Source organism: Seriola aureovittata, chromosome 12 (assembly GCF_021018895.1).
Source record: "Seriola aureovittata isolate HTS-2021-v1 ecotype China chromosome 12, ASM2101889v1, whole genome shotgun sequence".
NCBI classification, from domain to species: domain Eukaryota; kingdom Metazoa; phylum Chordata; class Actinopteri; order Carangiformes; family Carangidae; genus Seriola; species Seriola aureovittata.
In genome coordinates, this window is record NC_079375.1 from 7,636,265 (window position 1) to 7,658,348 (window position 22,084).

Genomic DNA, 22,084 nt, shown 5'->3' on the forward strand with positions numbered 1-22,084 from the left:
TCTTTGCCACACAATATCTGTATCCACTAAATCACTTCTTATTTGTCTGTTTAGGTTCCACATGGGAGAAATCCATAAGACAAATTGGCTTCGAAAGGTAAGATTGTAACGAATTCAACACTTTCACATCCAGTGCATTCATTGAAATAATATGTGCAACTAATAATGATATTGAAATATATTTTGACAGTATATTTATTTTGTCACTCATTTAGCAGAAAACAGATTCAAAATACATTTCTCCTGACGATCATGCAGCATAAAGATATGCAAGTGTGGATTTTGTTTAACTGAACATTAATCTTTCTCCCAGTTGGGCAATTCAGAAGCTTTTTCAGGAGGTGATAGGACTCAGCTCAGTGATAGCTGGCTGATGAAATGGAGGGTCAGCAATATCATAGCCCTTATGCAACAAAATATGATGATAGCTTTAATGGTAGTTCTTTAAAATAGGTGTCTTCTTCATTTAAAGTCAACACCAAAAAAAAGTCTTAAAGGAAATTTAGCTTCTTCTGTCAAAGCTCATTCATGTAGTTCTGATCTTCTACTTATTTTACAGGTAGGTGGATGCATTGTCGTTGCAAAGTGTCCTAAATATAGCAGCCACACAATTACATTAAACACCGCTTTTTGCATTTAGCCACACTGGCTCGTCATCTGACAAGGATTACAAACGCTCCTGAACTGTCCCTGTGTGGATTCGTGATGAACACTAAACCCAGTTACGTCTGACAATAAGTTGACAGGCTTATTTTTCAAAGTGTTTGCCGCTGCGTCTGTCTCCTCGACTCCCCCACCTCCCCACCCCCCCACCCATGATCGTATTAGATGTGGTTTCCTAAGTACGGGAATGTCCGAACTCAGCCACGTCCTTTTTCCAGTACTCAACAGCCCTCGGTGGACGGTATGCTGTAAGTGGCGGAAGTAGAGCCGTAAACATTTTATCCCATCTGCATTTACCTGTTTGTGTTGAGGACCATACACAGTATATACAGTATTTACAGCTGTATTAGGCGGATACTTTCTCCCTTCCAATGCTTGTGTGGAGGACAATGCAGAGTTCAGGTCAGATGTATAGGGGCCTAAAGAGAAGAGCTATGGTGTGTGTTTTCACAGAGAGATACTTCAGTTTCCTAAAGCGGGACCTTTTCAAACTCTTAATAAACACCAAATATTTGTCATAGTGTAGGGAATATTCTGTGGTCTCCCTGTTTTTTTTTACCGCTGCAACCTGAGGCAGTGAGGACAGATCTTAGCGCTGCTAGTGTTGTTGTAATTCTCTCACATGATAAGCAAAGGAAAGTAGGAATCATTAAAGTTGCTGGCTCAACCTTGTCTGGCTCTGACGGTTTCCATCTCTTTCATCCATGTGAGGATGCACAAAGCTTCACAACAATAAAGCACATGGAAACAGACGTCCTTGATTAGATTAAACTCGCCAACAGCAGCCAAAGGCCCCAACTATTTATCTGAGTGTGGGTTTTCCATCGTCTTTGATTAGCACTCTGTTTTCAACTTGTTACCTTTTATAAGCTTTATATCCATTCAAGGCCACAATGAGATTGGTTCTGTTAGAAAAGGACCGGTTGTTTTATATCTCCATCCAAACATTTGGTCAGCTTTTTCTCTGCAGCCTGTGCTGCAGCAGAATCACCAGTATGTTTTGTTTATTGTAAACAGTTTAATTACACTTTGAGCTCAGCATGAAATGTAAAGAAAACACTGCGGTGGCCAAACACAGGATGCAGTGTGATTGCTGTAAAAGCCAAAACAGATATTAGTTTAGATGATAAAAGTGAGTTTTAAAGGTTTTTGAAACCTGTTAGCCATTTCAAGGACAATTTTTATTTGCTTTAATTGTACATATAATCATGGCACCTCATAAAACTCGTCCTCAGGCAGCAAAAATACATCACACTGGATCATTTGAAGCCTGTAGCTGTCAAGGCAACAGTCGTCCGCCACTGTTTAGCTTCCTGTTTGAACAAACCTTTTGGTATTTAGTTAGAGGTGAGCAAACAGTCAAATCACAAATGTTACAAAAGCTTTGTTTGCCCATGGAGATATAACTACACTACTTCAAATGATGTCATATTTTAGTTGATTAATGAAAAACACACACCGTGTTTACCAAGCTGGAATAAATACATACTCATTCTAGACTGTTATAAAATGCTTGTTTTATGTTTATCACACAAAGACCAGTTATCAAGGAATTAGGAAACACATTAAATCTGTAAAATCTAAACTAGCTTCAATTCTTTTAACTTTATTTTATTCACTTAAAGGAGAAAACAGGGGTAATTGTTTACACTACCTTTTTATGAACAAAGGTTGCTATTCTCAAGGGAGTAAACATGTTTTTCACAGTTCAGTAAAAAAAAAAAAAAGAAAATTACCACACTCTCTCATGGTCTTTTTGTTTGAATGGAATTTCACTCACTTGTTAACAGCAATACATTTAAAACGGGCAAGCCTGATTTCATTAAAGTGGGTGGTACGCCATATAAAAGCTGAAGCGTTCAACACAACAACACATATTAAAAGAACAGTTGAGTAACGGAAAAATCCAGATTCCCATGCATTCATGTGAACAGGTAGTGTTTTTCTGAAAGATGTAATTGCTGCAGTTAATATCTGTTCCCATGAGTTTGAGCGCTGTTCACAGATTGCAGGGAGATGATATTCTGTGACGATTCATATGCAAGATTGTTGAATGGCTTGACTTTTTAAAATGTGTCACAGACACATGAAAGGCTGGGGCAGACAGAGGGAGGTGACGTATGACACGTATCCAAGGCCAGATTCAAACACAGGACAGCACAAGCTATTTGTGGGCCATGTCCAAGTGAACTAAACGAGCAACCGCTAGTCCCTGGATTTCTCAGAAAAACTGTTTCATATTAGTCCATGTGCAGTTAAGTTTGTTGCACTCTGTCCCATTTTCTGTCATTTGGTCATGATCCTTGCCTGCGAGATTGCTCCAAATTACAATTGCGGGGAGATATTGGGATTCATCAGTTCTTTCAAGAAAACAAGTGTCTGCTTTCTGTCAGTGTGTATCCTTTGCTTTTCTGTTTGTCCCCCAGTGTGATTGGTGCAGATGCGGGGAACGGCATCCGAGTGTTCATCCCTGACATCGGCATGTTTGTGGTCGGCTTGGCCATCTGGCTGCTGTGTCGCAGTCTGGTCCAGAAGAGGCCGACTGAGGACATGGCCCAGTACAACGCTGACTTCGAAGCAGAGGAACAAGTGGGTTTCATCTTTGGTGACATGCAGTGTCCTGAAAACAGTGTCTTACTGTACTCAGCGATGAACTGATTAGATTTTGATGGTCAAAGGTCAAGATCAATGTGCAGACTGTCATGTGTGGGTATAGCAGTGTATTGGAAAAAATATCTAAAACATCTAGTGTTCATAAAACTAAACTGTCTCATGTTCTGAGACCCCAGCGCAAAGGTCTTCACACTAACTGATTTGAGATATCTGGACAAGGAAAAGGTCTCCTGAACTGTTTCTCACTCTGGAAGCTTGTCAACATTTCCAGACAGCAGTTTTTGTCTCTGACAATTCAGTCATAGTAGATGACATTTAATTCTGCCCTCTGACATTTGATGCAGTCACACATAAAGTGCTACCCTGAAAGGACCACCATTGATCAGATTTAATTAATATTGTGATAAAGCTCCAGTAATTTTTTTACTTGCTGAAGTGGCCGGTACAGTGGACAGTCTCATGTCCTGCTCTACACATACTGTCTGCATTCAGCTTCATAAGCCAAGAGGAGCAGAGCAGGCGTTTGAATAGAGAGTTCCCTGTGAGTGTTGATGACTTGGAAAACTGCCCCCATCCCCTGGCAAGTCCTCTCTTCTCTTTATGACTCAGTGTTAATTAAATCCACATTCACTTTCACTTCGACTGTGCTGCTTACGCTGGCACAGATGGCATCGCTCACCATTACTGAGAAACACCAGAAAATTCATCCATAGAGCCTGCGTTGTGTTCAGGCTTTTATTTCTTTTCAGTGATCCATCTGAGTTGAAACTGTTGTTTTATTCAAAACAGAACTTGTACCACCTGCTGCTTTCTTTGTCTAGTGCCTTATGTGTCATATATAAATCATCGTGAATGGCCCAATTGTTATTATTTTCTCTATTTTATTAGACAGTTGGAAAAGAGGGACGCATAGTTTGTTAGAGGCAGCAGCCAAAGAAGAACTGACTGGATTACATTTCAAGCCAACTTGTGTTTCCAGAGGAAAACATCTGGCAACAGTGGCTAATAATGTCCCAAGCTGCTGCACAGAGCACATACATGTTTAATTGTACTGTGCTGCATGTTAAATCTGCTAAATCACCCTCTAAGCTGCAAGCAGAGACAAGAACATTCACCCACATGACAGACATGGTGTACTTTTCATAATAGTTGATTATGCACAGTGATTGTTGTGGCAGCGCTACCTGTAGGAAACAGTTTTCAGCACCATGGAGAGCTCTGACCTCGAGACTGCATCATTCATCATTCAATACTGAAATGTGTTTGTCACTCAGGAAGAAGAGGAGAAGCTGAGCCTTGACGACAACATTCTGCTCGAGGAGGACTTTGAAGCCGGGTACGAGGCTGAGGAGGACGAGGAGGACGAGGAGCTGGATGAGGAAGAAGAAGAAGATGAGGAGGAGGAGGAGGAAGGAAAGGAGAGCACAAAGATGAAGATCCTGCGAATCCTGGCGGAAGTTGCATCCAAAGTGAAGGAGATCATCGGGAATTTGATCACAACTGCGGGGAAGGTGGTGGTCACCATCTTGTTGGGCATGACAGGTGAGCCACTCCAGCTGCTATACTGTGAATCTGACTTGTTGAAGACGTAAATACTGAATGTCAAGTGTGCAGTGTGCCACATTTAACAAAACACTAAGTGCTATAGGGTTGAGAAGATTCTGGAAAAAACATTTTTCAGACTTAACGGTTGACCTGATATGCACTGAAATGTTGTGATGTGCTGCATCCCGCCAATTTGCTGCTCCATGAGGTTGATAAAAATACTTTATAAACTTCTTCAGATAATGAAACCACAGTCCTCTGACTTTGTATCTACTGCTTTTTGTTTGTAGGCATCATGCTGCCCTCGTTGACATCGGCTGTTTACTTCTTCATCTTCCTCTTCCTGTGCACCTGGTGGTCCCTGTGCCGGACCTTCGACACACTCATCTTCAGCTGCATGTGCGTCTTGATGGCCATCTTCAGCGCTGGACACCTCATAGTCCTCTACCTCTACCAGTTCCAGTTCTTCCAGGAGTCCATCCCACCAGGAGATGGCTACATCAGGTCAGACACATGTGGAGTTCAACTCAAAAAAAATCTCAATCTGTTAATATCATGTTTTAAAATTAAAATTTTAGTTGAAAGGGTCAAATCTTATTCTTTCAACAAGTGTTATAGTTACAGTATCTTTGATGATTAAGCTGCTTTAGATGAAACTTAAACTTTGGCTAAACTTTGTAGGTACACTTGACCACTGCTCTTCCTACAGATAGAGATGAATCAAACCTTAGCAACAAAATACAACCAAACACAAGTGAGCCAAAGTTAAACTTGGCAGCATTAGCTCTGTCTCTCTCATCACACTGATGGATTTTGGAAATGGTATTTCTCTGTTAAACAGCACAGGCCCACACTGACGCTGTCTAAATCCTCAATAATGTGAAAATACATGACGTGATTAAAGAGCTCAGTGGCCAGAGCTCCTCGGACTCAACAATATTTATTTCGCCTAAAGTAAGATTGTTTAAATGTTAATAAATATTTACTGTTGCAAACAAGAAGGCAAAGGAAAAGGCAAACCCAGCTGAAGGGGGGATATATCAAACTCCTACTCACAGCGCATCAATATCGGAAGCAGAGCTTTTAGGCTCTTCACTACAACCAGTGTTGTTTTATTATGCATGAGAGGGGAGACAATCAGCTGTCTGTGGCTGCAGCGCTGAAACGATGTGGTTGGAGTAAAACCACATCGTGCCAACACATGTAAGTCACAGCTGTGATGAATGCAGACTCAGTAGTGGTGGCTACCTGGGTCACTAAGCTCATTGTGTTTGATTGACAACCTGGAATTTCCAGAATGCTGTTTATCTACTAATATAGAAAAGTAAACATCAAGGCTGCAACCTTATTTGACAGCTTTCTGCTACAGCAGTGATGAGAGTGAGACTGTATGGTGTCAATGTAAAAATCATGGTCTAAATCTGCTTCAGAATACATAGTATACTGTTGCCTGTTTTCAGACACAATCCTCTGTTTATTCGTATTTAAATGCATCAGTAATCACTTTTGAACAGGTGCAAAGATTACATTATGTGTCTCAATTACCCAGGTGAAATGAAATAAATCACATTGTCACAATCATTTCATGGAAAGAGGTAAAAAATATTTTATTCCAACTTTATGAGCAACAGTGTATATACACAATTATTGAATACATGTATAGTAGTTAATGAGGAAATTGTGATAAAAAAAATACCCCATAACACGTCATTATTACATTTATTTTAATGATATTTCTGTAATAATGATGTGTTTTTTAAACCTTACTAGTAGCACTGTAGCTGCTGTAGCTGTTGTCTCAGTGCCCTTGGTGTTGCAGGGTTGTATTGATCTCATGGTTTCTCATTTGAAAGCTGTGGTGCTGCGTGTCAGGACCGAGGCTATTTACAGCTATGTATAGCTGAGGCTGCCTTGGACAAACCTTGTGTCCTCTCATCCTTCTCCTGCCTCCGATGGCAGATAAGGTGTAAATACAGTGTTGCATTGGCAGGTTTCTCGTTCGAAAACAAACTCATTAAAATGAATGGACTTCTCTCACACCATCTGTTCTGGCAGTGGTAGTCTGCATGCTGAAACGACCATACAGTAGGAGTAACATCTAAGTTAGTGGTTCTTAAAGTCAAACCCAAGATAAAACAAATGATTAAAGGGATTAAAAAAATATTTTTTTCTTGTGAAATGCTGGAATGCTGCCTCTAAAAAGTAAGTAAAGTATTAAAATTAGTATTAAAGTCAATATATATATACATATATAGATATATATGTATATATAAAAGTCAAAATATTGTACGGTATCCCCTTTTTGGGCCTCTACAAATCTTTAATATTTGTAAAATGTAAAACAATTTTGACTAGATACTTTCACCACTTCGGGGCTTTAAAATTTTTTAAACTAAGGAAATACTGGATACTTTTACCATATTGGGACTGAAAAAAAAGTGAATTTTCACCAAATAAGACTCTTTTATACTAACTCAGAAACAGTCGACATCTCATTTTAGAAAGAAGCTCTTCATTTGTGTGTCTGAAGACCTAGATTTGGAAAGTTTACCACAGCTCTAATTCCTCATGAACAGTCCAACTATTTCATCATCTGCTGTCTCCTCATCCGTTCATGTTGACTTTCCACAGCGCTGAGGTATTTCTGTCTACTGCTTACATGAAAACTGAGGCCCAATGTGAAGATAAAAGGAATACGTTCTCTTCTGCTCTGGCCTGTTTCCTCTCTGCACACCCTCAGAGGGAAACGCTTACTGCTGTAAACGTGTATTATATGCCTACTGGACAATAGGCTACCACAGTGCATTCCCTAATTTTGCTTGTTGACAGTGACTTGGCCTTGCTGTGGGGCCAGTGCTGAGTGAGACTGTTGAGAGGCCTGACTTCCACTCTGCTTCCTGCCTCCCCGCCTTACAATGGAAGTCCCCAGTCATGTGACCGGCAGGCCTTCCCCAGCTGTAAGAAGAAACCATTCAGGAAGTGTGGTGGGGTCAGAGGAGGGTGTTTACTCCTCCACATGGCATAGAAGAAAAGACTCAGGAGGCTTCTAAATCTGTGTGGCTGTCACTGGAATACGTCAGTGTGGTTCCTGTTGAGTAGATGACCTTTGTTCTGCGCAGAGGAAAAGCACTGAATCAAATGACATCCTCGGTGGTACAAACAGATTTTTAGCGTCAGTGCATTGTCCAGGTTCCAAGGTTTGGGTTGGTTGTCCAATCCAGCATGTCATGTAGCTTTAACAGTAATGGAAGAAGTAGTAGTGAGAACCTTTACTCCAGCACTGGGCAGCTGTGTTTCAGTTTGGGATTGTTGTGACAATGTATTGTGCTGCAGGAGGCTGTTCAATCCTTTTTGATGGAGTTTCAGGATGCTTTCACAACAACCTTGTTTGGTCTGGATCTTCTGACTTTTCAGTTTGGTTCGAACCAAAATATTAGCTGTGAAAGATGCCTTAGACCATGGTCCAGATCTAAGGACCAAAAACGGTCAGGCCAGAAGAGGTGGTCTCGGTCTGGATCAAACTGTACCATGGTTTGTTTGCAGTGTGAAAACACTTTTTTGGATGGTTTGGGCATTTGGATCAATTACAGGAAGTTGAGGCAGGCTTGTCACCCATTGAACAATAAAAGATGAAAAATAACTGGAAGAGAAGTAAAAATGAACTTTGATAGCACGTGGGCGGAGGAGGAGTCAACTTGAGAAATAGTAGTAAAGCCATAATAAATGTGGCAACAAAATGAATCTGTCAGTTCTCCTTTTCTCTTAATCACTTGCATTTACCATTAGTTTTACTTTTCTATTACACTGAAAAATTATCATTTGAGATTATTATCATTATTATTGTTATTTTGTTAACCCAATCATCTTTTGACCTTTCCGATTTCACTTGAGACGCAGGTTGGACACCAGCGGTGTCGCGACAGCATGACTCTGCAATTCCCACATGCTCTTTTGTAAAGTTTACATCATCTCGTCCATCATTGCCTTTGTTTCTAGAATCAATAATTAGTTTCAAAGATGAAGAGCCCAAGGACTCCTGCATTAAATCGAGAGCAATGAATTGAACAATACACTTATCTCAATGAGAACAGTTGAACCCACTGATTGATGACACTGGGCCGGTTCAAAAAAGATCTAAGCTCAAGTCCTCTGTCTCTCTCTCTCTCTAATTCATTTTTCTCAACAAAGACTTGAAGCTCTATTTTTGGTCAAGGTCTAAAACAGCATAATTTGTTAGAATAGTGAGTAAAACTGTGGGGGACGAATAGGATATGGCTTCAATTAATGATATTTTCATTGTCAGTTATTCTGCCAATTATTTCCTTGCTTAATTGATTAATATATTTGTCTATAAAACATCAGAAAACAGTGAAACCTGACCTTCACAGCTTCCTAAAGGCCAGTGTAACATCTTCAGATATTTTGTCAACAGTCCAAACCACCAAAATATTCAATTCACAACAATGAAAAACCAAGATAAGCAGCAAATTCTTACAGTTGAGAACCTGCAACTATCAGATTTTTTTTTTGCTTGAAAAATAAAGTGCTAAATGATCAGTATAAAACAGAGACATATTTTATAGGAATAAAGTTGTATGATCTTATTTATTATTCTCAAACACTTGACTGTTAATGCTGACCTCCATGTGATTAAAATGATAAGCTTTGTTTATGATCAGTATCTATGTTGATATGTCATGTCACGCTGATTCATACCCAAAGCTCCTGTTTAGTTCTCAAGCCCTGGCACAAGCGGCTGTCCCTGTCCTCATCCACCTCTTTGTCTGTCTCTGCAGCACATTCGGCATCTCCCCCATCGTCCAGAGCAACTGCTCCTACACATGGAAGCTCATCGTGCACCCGGAGCGTAAGTGGTACCACTTTGTGAATCCCATCATGCTGCTGATTCTCTACTACACTCTGGCCACGCTCATCCGTCTCTGGCTGCAGGAACCCATCGACCAGCTGACGGTGAGCACCACAGACTGAGTGTTGACGCTTTTAGTTCACAACAATGTGACATTTTCTGTTGAGTATGTCAAATATTTTAACAATACAGGTTCATTATATTAGGTGAATTTGAAGTGGAAGAGATTGTACAGGGTATCTGCAGGTCTTGAAAAGCCTGAATTCAGTTCCCTTAAAACAAAAAAGACTAAGAAAGTCTTGAATATTTTCAGGTGGAAGAGGCAGCATCCTCAGAAGACAATGCACTGCAATGCAGTTTAACATTTGCATGTTCGATACATTCATTGTTTTTGTCATTCAGTTTTCACTCATTCTCTCTTTGACACTATCTTCAATTTTTCCCTCACATGAATCCCTGGGAATTCTGGGAAATGTAGGAAACAATTAAGTGAAACAACATAAACAATAGAATAAATTACAAAATTGCAGCTAAAAAGTTATAGAATATATATTATAAGAATATTATCAGTATTAAAGCATCTGACGGTGATTTATTTTTTCTCCAATTACATCAAGTTAAACGAAAAGGGTGAAATGCAGAGAATGAGCCTAGATTATAAAATAAAATCCTATGCATGTGTTTAAATGTAGACCAGTTGCAGCCAGTGGGTGTCAAAGATGTTTAGTTGAATTCAGCACATGACACCTCCGTCACACTCCACAGTAAATTCCAGACAGTGAACTGAAATAGATCCAGATTGAATTAAATGGGCAGCCATGTGGCCTTGTGATCAGAGAAACTGTATCGATGGATGATTCCTGGACGATCGATCGCTGGCTGCATCTGTCCGCTGTACGGAGCTCAGGTGTTATCTGAGAAACTTGGTCTAGTTTGACAAACCATGAAGGGAGGATGTATTTTGGCACAATTTTCCAGTGTTTCAGCGCTGCCTGTAAGAAACCACAGGTCCTGATTTGATTAATTATGAATTAATGATGTATTATTATTTCTTCTGCACCTCACTGCTGTTGTTTGGAATTGATTTATCTGACTCAGACTGCTGAAGCCTTTTTAACCTCAGATAAATGTTGGAGTGCATTTTTTCCCAGAATGAGGCCCAACTATCGTTGAAGCGATTGACAGTAAACAGGACATTTTTTCTTCACAGTTGAAACTGTAGTTAAATTCACTCTAATTGACTTGGTGAGGGAGATTTAATGAACAGCTTATTATAATGTCTTAAAATTTTAAACATTTAAAGACCAGAACTGCAGTGCCATTAGATTTGGATTGAACTTAAAGGGTCAGTTGACCCAAATGACAAAGCACGCCTTAAAAAGTTTTTATAGGACATATGTCTTTGATAGAAAGTGGTTCCATTTAAATCAGTTCAGGGTGTTTTTTGGATGTTTCAAAGTAACTAAGGATTAAGTGGAGATCTTATTTTTAAATGTTGTGTGGCCCACTAACCCATTCACCACAAATATAACAAAACTATCGACATGACTAAACACCAGAACGAGAAATTGTGTTTTGTCATCGAGTGAACTGACTCCTGAAAGGACTTTAACTGATCTTCTAACTGAGTGACCCCAAGAAGTATCCAATTGTTACTTTTACACCTTTATTTGATACAAACTCTTTGAACACAAACTGCTGCAAATAGCAATGAAGTGTTGTAATCAGTGGATTTTAATGTGAAGAAGACCCCGCTCCCGAATTCACCCTGTCCTCCTTCACCTCAGACCTCGAGGCTCAGCTCCTCTGTCCTGTAATGGAGTTATAGATCAGTGTTTTTATAGAGGGGTCAATACTTCCCTGTAAACCTGTGTATGCATTATTGATTTCTCCACAGAGGGGTATGTGTGTGTTTTCACCTACTCTTACACTTTAGCAGACGCTAATAATAAAACACGATTATGACATAAATCAGCAGCTGATAGGTTTGTTCGATAGTGGAGATGCCAGATTATGATGGATTCATCTTCGCCAAAAAGACAAGAAAAATCTGGACTCACTGTCATCACTTCTCAGTTAATTTAACGGTTGACTTGTAGCTCATCATCTGTGTTTACTCAGCAGTTGCTCACCAATGCAGTGAAAAAACAGAATGATTCAATTAAAAAAAAAAAAGGTATCTTATGAAATGAGACAATCACACAGAAACACAGCGCCCGTGTAGTAATTAGTTCACAGAGGAAACAGTTTGATTGTGCAGTCAGAGCTTCATGTTAGCTTGATTGACACATTTTTGTATTGAATCCAAAAATGTGTGATTGCTCCAAGAAAAACTTATTTAGCACCATAACCAGCACACACGACTAGAAACAAACACAGGACCAATGATGCAAACTGTAATTCTTCCTCAGGCTTCTTTATTTTATGGTATTTGAGCTACTAGGACACTGCCAAAATTATGTTCTGTTTTTTTGTAAATAGAACACAGAAAATCAATGGTAAAAAATGCAGATACTGCACTCCTACACTGTCAAACAATGTTCAATAGAAGCTGTCATTCTTGAGAGTATCATCTCTGCTGTACAGCAGTGAACTGAGCTCATAGTCCAGTGTGTGAGATAGCCATCCTCCAACTGTCTATCTATGTTTTTTCAGGACGACAAGGACAGCGACGTGTGTGAGGAGGAGGATCTGGTTGGAAACAGAACAAGTAACTCAGCCAACAGGAAGCGACATTTGTGGTGGGAATCACGCCAGGGCACCGATGAGAAAAACGTACGTGAGGGTTAAGTCACACATATCTAACAAAGTCTGGATTACTGGACAGGTCATGAAGTAATCATCCTTTGGTTAGCACGCCATTGTACAATACGAATCCCATTGTAAAAAAAACATGAATGCGTTGTTTAAGGAAGCACATGCTGAAAATCCAAACAGCCTTGAAAATATCTTGAAGATCTGTTTAATATTTTTCTTCAACTTCTAAAGTGTTTTAACTTCTTTCAACAAGCTTGGCTGCTAAAAACCCAAATAACACATTTCCTTCTTGTTCTTACAAATGGTAACTAATGTTGTCCTCTAAACAATTTGATTCAGTTGAGCTGTTAAACAACAATAGAGTGGAATGGGAAAATGCTGTAATACTTTTGTTCAGCAATAGTTTAAAATAACAGGAAACTGACTCTTTGTTGAACTGTAAACTTAAGCTTTTGCTGTCAATTGCGTTCACAAGCTCACATCTTGTTTTACCCGAGCTTTCACCTTCATGATAGACTCATCCCTGGGAAGATTTCAGCTGGAAATGCACATGCACACACTGACCTTGTTCCCATATTAAGGTCTGCCTCCACTGTCCACCTCCTGAGGTTTAAAAGCTTTTAGGGTGTGCAGACACAGATGAGTGATGGGCTCGATTTGCAGAGAAGTGCTGCTCGGCTTTGTTCCTGCTTATCAGTGACTATAAAGAAAAAGGAGGCCTTTGACTTCAGCAGCTCATCGATAACACACCTTGTCTTGTATGCTCTTTTCTCCTCCTAGCTCCTCTCCACCCAAGATGGCATCAGTACAACTGAGGTGGGGGCTGCTCTGGATGTGTCTAAAAACTGTGCATTTTTACCCCCATTCACCCCTCAGCCCTGCTGCAAGAAAAGGAATCACTGCAAAATGCTTTTCACACTGCACCCACATAGACTGGGGCTACCCCACAGCCAGTGTTTAAGAGTTTCCCACTGTGAACCTACTCTTTAAATTTTTAGCTTATATTTCCCATATTTTCAAAAGCACAGAAAGGCAGAGCAAATATCAAAGTTATTCCCTTTGGATTTTTATTTTATGAAATGCTCTGCAGCTCAGGGTTATAAGGCAGCTTAAGTCAAAGAATGTGCAGCGTGAAAAGTAGAAGAATCTTCCTCTACCGCCCCACAAAGACAAAGTATAGTAACAAAGTTGCTACTGAGACTAAGAAAAAACTTTTGCTGGTTGAAAAGCAGAATATCCAGTTAATAAATCATTTAATCACACAAAATGAGTTACTCCTGTTTGTCTTTGTGGGACAGAATGCTCTATAGACGTGTGATCCCATAACAAATCAGTTCCACAGTCAGAAATTTTATTTGTAATTTTTAATGATGATCTACAGGTTGTGCCGACCTCCAACGGGACGTCCTTTGACTTTGTCACAGCCGAGAATGGACCAGTCTGCCTGGACTTGTACTCCACCCCCCAGTATAAAATGGACCAGCCTAGTGACGGTACAGGTGAGCTGTTTAAACATTCATAAACAGTATAAATATAAACTTTATATTTTTATATTTATAAACTATATAAATGTTTAATAAATGGTCTATAACACACTATAATGTAGTTGTAAGCAGGTGTCTATGTACACCAAAGAGTGGAGGCTGGTGTATAATCAGAAACACAATATAGTAAAACACAGTTGTTATAGGCAATATAGCTGCTTACAACCACATTTTAGTGTGTTTATTAAATATTTGTGTACCATTAATGCGAAATAATAATAATAAATGGTTGTCTTAAAATAGAGTGTTACTCTGTCTTGAAAAGATCTGACTGAATGGAGTTAAACTTGAGAGGAACCACAGTAGTAAGAATACTTAACTTAATATCTATAAGATAACAAGTGTCCTTACAGGTGGGTGGTGTAACATAGTTAAGTTACAGAGGAATTTATTGGAACCTGGTCTTTCTCTATGAATGCTCTCTAAATTGGCCCCGCCAAATTATAATTAATTATTGTTTTAGCTTGATTAAAATTAATATGTTGTTTTTTGTGGGCTGAGACAAATTCTGAGACCCACATTGAGAAACCTCCTTTGAAGCTTTGGATAAATAAGGTTTGTTTTCCAGGTTTCTTGAAAGTTAACATTAGATAAGCTGAATAAAATGTATAAAAAGACAATATTAACATTTTGCAGATTAATGAACTGAATTATTTTGCTCTATTCACAGAGACAATTCCAATAATTAACATTACTATAGAGTAAATGAAACCATCCAACAGATCATGAAATGAATAAATTATCCAAAATGCTTACATGTGACTTCATCAATACTATTAATTCAGCAGAATAATATATAATGTATAAAGTGCTGCGGATCTCTTCTGCTGCCCTGGATTATATTTACTTTACTTTGTGAAGTCTGAGCAAACGACTTGTTTGGGTTGGAAACTACAGCTTTTTAACAAAAGGCCTGTGTTACAAACTGGGTGTGTGCAGTTTGAAAAATGTGATCCAATAAAGATCGAATGTTTTTAGTTTTTTTTCCCCTCCATACTCGGGTCTAAAATCAGGAAACCTAGGCTTCTCAGTTTCTACCATTCCTTTTGCCCCCAAAGTACGACACCAAATCACAGGAGTGCCTAAATTAACTGAGGAGACGAGAGCACTGTAACTGCTTTAGTAACAAGTTGTGTTTCTGTGTCCAACCAGAGAAGAAGAATGAGTGTGTGTATGAAGTGTGTTTGCCCCCAGAGGATTCGGTGTTGGAGGGAGGAGAGGAGAAGTCTGAGGGAGGCGAGGATGGGATGAAGAAAAGAGGAGTCAGCGCGATGGTCAAAGTCTTCCACTTCATCATGAAACAGAGCTACATCTGTGCTCTCATTGCCATGATGGTGAGTAATACAGCCCACAGGTGGTGTAACATAGGAGTTACAGAAAGTGGCTGCATTTGTGTCAAGTATTTGTTGGATGTTGGGGAGGGGAGGTCCAAAATCACTTTTACTTAGTTGCTGTTTCTAAATAGGACTGCCTGTGTTAGAAAAAGAAAAACCCCTAAACAGATCCTGTGTATTAAAACTATAGCAATGAAGATGTGACTGTTGTTTTCCAGTTTGTGGTTTGTGTTTATAGTTTAATCTGACGTGACATGAAAGCAGCATTGTAACCAGAAAGTAACAAATTAAAAGCCTCAGACCTGCTGGTCTGGAGTGGTTAGCAAATGCCGCCTTCGATTAAGATGCCCTTGAGCAAGGCACTGAACCACTCTGTGCTCCAGTGGGACTGCTGGCTGAGCAGCAGGAGGGAGCTGTGGTTGTAATGGGCAGCTTCTACGACTCAATGTGTGGTAGGATGTTACTGAAAAAACATCTGTTCTCAGTTTAAACATTCCTGGATGAATCATAGTCAAAAAAAAAAAAAACCTAACAGTTGTTTACTTTGAGTTTGATTATAACTCAGTAACAGACCGAAATGTGTTAAATGGTTCGCTCTTTTAATGCAGTTCAGAAATACAAGTAATTCAAGTCGTACCTGTGGTGAGTAACAAGTAAGTAACACAAAGTAACTACAGAGTAACTACAAAAACCTAATATGGAATAAGACCATATGAACCCTTACCACCCAGTTGATGCATTTCACCCTAAAGTTTGCATCCCTTCTTCTCAGAGTCCTGACTCCATCCGTTTTTTTTTGAGAGATGTCCATAAATCTGTTTAGAAATCATGTAAGAGAGTAAAAAAAGCTATCATTGAAGAAACCGGGTTCATGTTTGTGTTAGGTCACAAAGGGGAGTTTGGGGAGTTTTACAGTAAAAAAAACTCTTTAAATTGCTTTATTTTACATATCTGTAAAGTCCATTTCCAAATAATCTCCTGAGAGTGATTGAATAGAGAGTGATGAGTTGGTACACCTCCAGTCATCACTAAATGCTAAGCTAGCACAACCTTGAGATTTCTATTTAGAGGATAACAGATGAGCTGAACATGCAAAATGTGAAACGTGTCTACAAACAAGCAAACAATTCAACACAAATTTAAAATAAAGCTTCCACTTAAAAATGCATGAGTAAAAATATTCACTGGGGATTAAATGGAGCAAATTCTTTCATGGAAATTCATCTGGAAATCAGTAATAAACTCATCACAACTAATCAAAGTAACTGAAATAACAGTCTCAGACCTTTGTCTCTATTTTTCCTGCAATTAACACCAAACTACATGTTTCTTCCCAGGAAAACTTCAAGAAAATATTAGGAAAAGGCTGACCTGTAAAATACAACGTCACTCCTTTTCTTTTCCAGTATCTATTCCAGTATTTTTGACCCGGCGTCTCTCCACAAGGATTCAGTATATTGAATTGAATTTTTTAAATCCTAGCAGCATGGAGAGGCTTCATTTTGAGAAATAAAACAGTTGCACTTTATTTAATAGGTAGCCATAACTTCTTAACAATTTCCTTAGGAAGCAGCTGACTCTCTGACTGAATGGCAACGATACTCATTGGTTTCACCCAAAGCATGATGGGAACTGAAGTGCCAAAAGTCATTACATATACATCCCAAAAGAATATAGGAAAAAGAAAAACAATAGGACTAAATCTATCCATGAAATTCCGCTTTGTTCTCCTCCCTCCATTCATACACAGAAAGTTACTGTGTTGCAAACCTGGAGTTACAGGAGATGCAGGCAAGAAACCCAAGTAATTGGATAAAATCTGAAACATGAAGTACCATGCACATGCCAAATGATGCCATTTCTGAGTAGCTGAACGCATGTGGAAATATATGACATGCCAAGCTATGTCATAAGTCATTTTGTACCTCTGTAAATAAAGGGAGTGAAAACTGTGTTCTGTGATTTGTTCTATTCAGGCGTGGAGCATCACGTACGTCAGCTGGCTGACGTTTGTCTTCCTCATCTGGTCTTGCATGCTATGGATGGTGAGAGACCGGAGGCGTTACGCAATGCTGTCGTCTCCCTTCATGGTGGCCTACGGCAACCTGCTGATAGTTCTGCAGTACATTTTCAGTTTTGAGAACATGCCTGAAGTCTCTGGCTTCTTTGTCAGGAAGAAAAATCCTTTCCACTCGCTTTCATCCAAGGTTTGTGAGCTACAGTTAACAGCCTGATATTAAAACTGATGGTAGTTAATATGTGCAGTCATTTCTTAGGCAACAGGTGTACTCTGTATGCAGCCAGTAGCATATATTTTAGACTCTGAAAGTAACCTTTTACTAAATGGGACTGTCAAACTCTCAATTCATTTAATAATAGAGGGCAGTCATACACTGTACTGCTGAAGTACAAGGTCAGGTTTGCAGTATTCTGACATTTTGGAATCGTCTTTCATGTTGGCAGCTGCTGAACCTCAGCTACTTGCGTCTAGAAAAACATTTTATACATCAGTAGGTAACCACAGACTTGCAGTGGTGTTGCCCTTTTTTTAATCGCCCATTCTACTGTTTTATTAAACAGTGCATATGTTCTTCCCTTCAGAAGCGGAGGAGCAATTATATTTCACACCTGGGTTTATTCTAAGTCCCAGATGAATGCAAGACCCGTCTGAAGGTTTAGACAATTCACTTTAACTTCAGAAGCTCAAATCTGATTTACTGTGTATACATATACTGTATCTGTACTGTACCGTACTGTCTCAGCAGGGTAAAGTAAATGCAAATGATTTGTTGGTTCATCTTTTCTTTTCTTGCTGGTCATCTGTATGTCTAAACATTTTATTTATTGTGTGTAGGTCCTGTGTCTGCTGAGCTTCTGGCTGCTGCTGAGACAGACCCTTACAGAGAGATGGGAAAAACAAAAGGAGGACAGTTCTGGTCTCTCAGATGTTCATGTGGAGGATCAGGAGAAAAAGGGTAAGCCCTGGTCTCTTATTGTGTTCAGATTATAGTATAAATACTATATGATATTGGTTACAGTATAACTAATTTTGGAAATTACCACCAGCTGCTAGCACCACCCTTCCTGTGAAAATGTTATGTTAGTTAGTAAATATATAACTTCTACCAGCCACAACTATTATTTGCAGGTATCTGAACAAGAACATAATAGAGCTGGTGACTTTTGGCACTTACCAACATTTATAGATGGTGGATAGAAATGATTGAAGTTTCTTGTTTTTACCTTCAGGTTTATTTGTTTTTTTACACTGGACACATTATATTTTAATTTAGTTTGATTTCACAATGAGGGAGGAATGTGGAGGCTGTTTTGTAATTGATCCACATCTGTACCCTCCCTGCTCACGAGGGCAAAAGGTTTGATTACAATACTATTAAAGTTATTCATTCATACTCTACCAGGCAGTCTAAGCATTTTCTCATCATCTTCCAGTGTGGTTCCAGCGTTTACATATAGAAGCACTGTTTTGTGGAAGACAGTCTTGCATAGTGTCCACACATAGCAAATGTAAGCAGTATGTAAACATTTGATACAGTTTATATCCAACTATAATATAGTTGTAAGCATGTATAAGTTGGTGTTTATTAAAGTACATCCTCAGTATAACGCCTCCTGTGGGCACCCATAAGTGGAGGCTGATCTATAAAAACGGATAAAGAATGACAGTATAGTAAAGCACAGCTGTAATAATATGAAATATGTTTATTAATACACATTAATTTATCAGTTGGTGCAATTTTCTGATTCGCTGCTGTGTTTTATAGAGGAGGACTCTGAGGAGGGAGGGGAGCAGGACACCATGCAGGTTCTGGGCAACATGGTCATGGCTCTGCTGGTCAAATACTGGATCTACATCTGTGGGGGGATGTTCTTCTTCGTCAGCTTCGAGGGAACCATCGTCATGTACAAGATCATCTACATGATGATGTTCCTCTCCTGTGTGGCGCTCTACCAGGTACCAAAACACACCAGTGACTGAGAGCATTCATACATTACGTGTATGTGAGCTCACACAAAGACAGACACATGTAGTTACATGCAGTGTTTTATGGCTGCCTTGCTGTGTGTCAAATTTGTATACATTTCCAAATAAAAATAAAATAAGATAAAATAAAATTCTCTTTAATTTGCACAAATCACCAGACCAAAAAGGTTTGATGACTTTTTCTTTTAGAAACTAAATTAAGTGTATTCAGTATTCAATATTAACAGCTGTTTACTTACCAGTGTAGAAGAAACGTTGAGACTTCAGCATCAAACTTCTTTCCTTTACTCACCAAGAGCTGTCTCTAACAATGGGAAGCAGACTATTTGTTTTGCTTCTATTTCTATCACTTCTTTTCTTCTACTGAAGTTAGCATGCTAACCAGCTAGCCACTGCCTGTTCCAGCCCGTCCTGTCACTTTCCGATAGCGACTCACTGGAGCCTCCAGTCTACCTTGAAGACGTAGCGCTGCTCTGAAGTAGCCCCTTTAATGTATTGTCACCATTTGAAGTAAGGCTAAATAAAATAAGTGTTATGGCCAGAGTTTATTCCAAATTTTATTTATATAGGTAGGAAGCTGTTAAGATTCCAAATTCAATTTCCTAAAAACAGAAGGTGCTGACAATTTTAGTAGTGTCATAAAGTTTGTGTACAGCAAGCTTGTAATCCACACTGTATTCTTGACTGTTTTATAGCCCCAACTACAGTACAAAAAAGCAGTCTCCCTAAATCCAGATGTCCTCTGGCTGCAGTGTGTAGTTTAATGCATTATACCTGTTAATGTCAGATAAATCACACCCTCTGTAAAACAATTACTATTATTTTGATCCAGGTGCACTATGAGTGGTGGCGAAGGATCCTGAAGTACTTCTGGATGTCAGTGGTGATGTATACCATGCTGGTCCTGACCCTGGTCTACACCTTCCAGTTTAAAAGCTCGGTGAGCCTCTGGTCCCAAATGACGGGCCTGGACGAACAGAGGTGAGCTCCACTGAGCAACTACAGGTCTGAGGAGCAGGTTACGCACTCACTGCTGGTCTCACTCTCCAGACAGGCAACATGGACGAAACTTCTATTCTCTCTTTGATTTTAACTTGTAGACCTTGTTGGTATCCAAAACACTGCCTACATTATAGGTACCCTGGGGTTTTAGATAATGGAAGAATATGTATTCATGGAAATACTGGTGGTTGCTCCAACACACATTTTATAGATAAAGTTTCAAGCCTCTGAAATGTAAAAACCACATGTTTGACTCTGACTGATTTGCTTTTTAGCTTCCTAACATAATTCTATTGTTTTTTTAACAGATAAGAAGACGGAAGCTCTACAGGATTAAAACAATGAACAATACATAAGAAAAAAGATACATAATGCAGATGTAAACAATAGGCAAAAGGTTAAATAGCTTTACTTTAAGGACGAAAGTGTAGATTGGTTGTGATTGTTTGAAAAAAAAAAAAGTTGTTCTCAAGGACGTAGTATCTAGTAACATGTATTTAAAGTATCTAAATGTTGTTTTAGCCTCAGTTTGTAAACAGTGTATTGTTTTATATGTACATGTGATGTGTGCTTTGTGTAGCAATACATACTATACTGGGAATCACTGTTTGAATGATATCATATAACAATACTGATAATACACAAATCTTTATCTTATGCCAGCAGCAAAGAAAGGAAAGCATTTAATTTCCTTTTTAATTTTTATCGACGCATAGAATTTTGACTTATTATTGACGTCCACCTTCCTCACCCACAGATACCACAAACAGACAATATCCTCAAATCTCAGTTTCTTTTATTTGTTTTCTCTAAATCTTTCCATCTCTGCAGCTTGAAGGACCTGGGCTTGGAGGAGTTCTCTGTGGCCGAGCTGTTCACCAGGATTTTCATTCCTACTTCCTTCCTGCTGGCATGTATCCTCCATCTGCACTACTTCCACGACCGCTTCCTCCAGCTCACTGACCTCCAGGCTGTAGTAGCCAAAGAGCAAAGCACTATCTACAGGTGAGACACGTACTCTTTGTTTTTTTAGACCCCAGTTATGATTAAAAAGTTTACTTCTTTGTTCTTTTGTGTTTGGTTTAACTTAGTTCAAATGAGTGAATTATAAACTGTCAAACAAAAGTTAAATACAAAGTGTTTCACGGAGAAGTTATGATATCCTGCCTTATTAGAAATGGGTGAAAGGACAACAAAGGTTAATGTAACTGCAGTCGCTTTTCTACTTGGTGTTAAATGGGGACTTGGACTTCTGGGAAAACACTACATCATGTGTGAATGTATCTACATGCAATTACTGCAGGGCTGCCACTAACGATCATTTTCATTACCGATTATTTCCTCAATTAATCAGTTGCTCTATAAAATGTTTATCCCATTGTCCATTATCTTCAAATGTTTTGTTTTGACCATTAGTCAGAATCAATTTTGCAAAAAAGGGGAAGGAAACCAGCAAATATTCATATTTGAGGAACGGACATCAGAGAAAAAAAATAATAACTCAAAACTATTATTCAGTTATCAGAGCTGTTGCTGATTCATTGAATTGACTAACGGATTCCCCCTTTCCCCTTTATTTCTTCAAATCACTGCAGAATTAACACGTAGAGCTGGGAGATATAATTGAAATCATCATCAGGATGCTAATGAGGATATTTTCAGATAAATATATTTCACAATATGGCAAAATCACATATAAAATACTAAAAACTGATGTTCTGTTAATGAACCGTGTTCTACTGTTATGCGGTAC

The 22,084-nt window shown here is 39.0% G+C and overlaps 1 protein-coding gene across 7 annotated transcripts in view; it reads left to right on the plus strand.

Moving 5' to 3' along the window:
* Positions 1-22,084, plus strand: part of LOC130179119 (piezo-type mechanosensitive ion channel component 2) — a 78,123-nt gene that overhangs the window by 19,692 nt on the left and 36,347 nt on the right. For 5 of the 7 annotated variants that reach the window (XM_056391882.1, XM_056391886.1, XM_056391885.1 and 2 more), the window contains exons 4-17: positions 55-97; positions 3,090-3,252; positions 4,551-4,818; positions 5,112-5,325; positions 9,618-9,792; positions 12,344-12,463; positions 13,226-13,261; positions 13,827-13,944; positions 15,142-15,323; positions 17,300-17,530; positions 18,178-18,298; positions 19,109-19,299; positions 20,162-20,310; positions 21,163-21,336. In XM_056391882.1, the coding sequence (XP_056247857.1) occupies positions 55-97; positions 3,090-3,252; positions 4,551-4,818; positions 5,112-5,325; positions 9,618-9,792; positions 12,344-12,463; positions 13,226-13,261; positions 13,827-13,944; positions 15,142-15,323; positions 17,300-17,530; positions 18,178-18,298; positions 19,109-19,299; positions 20,162-20,310; positions 21,163-21,336 (2,185 nt within the window). The remainder of the gene's footprint in view (positions 1-54; positions 98-3,089; positions 3,253-4,550; positions 4,819-5,111; positions 5,326-9,617; positions 9,793-12,343; positions 12,464-13,225; positions 13,262-13,826; positions 13,945-15,141; positions 15,324-17,299; positions 17,531-18,177; positions 18,299-19,108; positions 19,300-20,161; positions 20,311-21,162; positions 21,337-22,084) is intronic. The other 2 variants (XM_056391884.1, XM_056391888.1) reach the window with 1 other exon arrangement.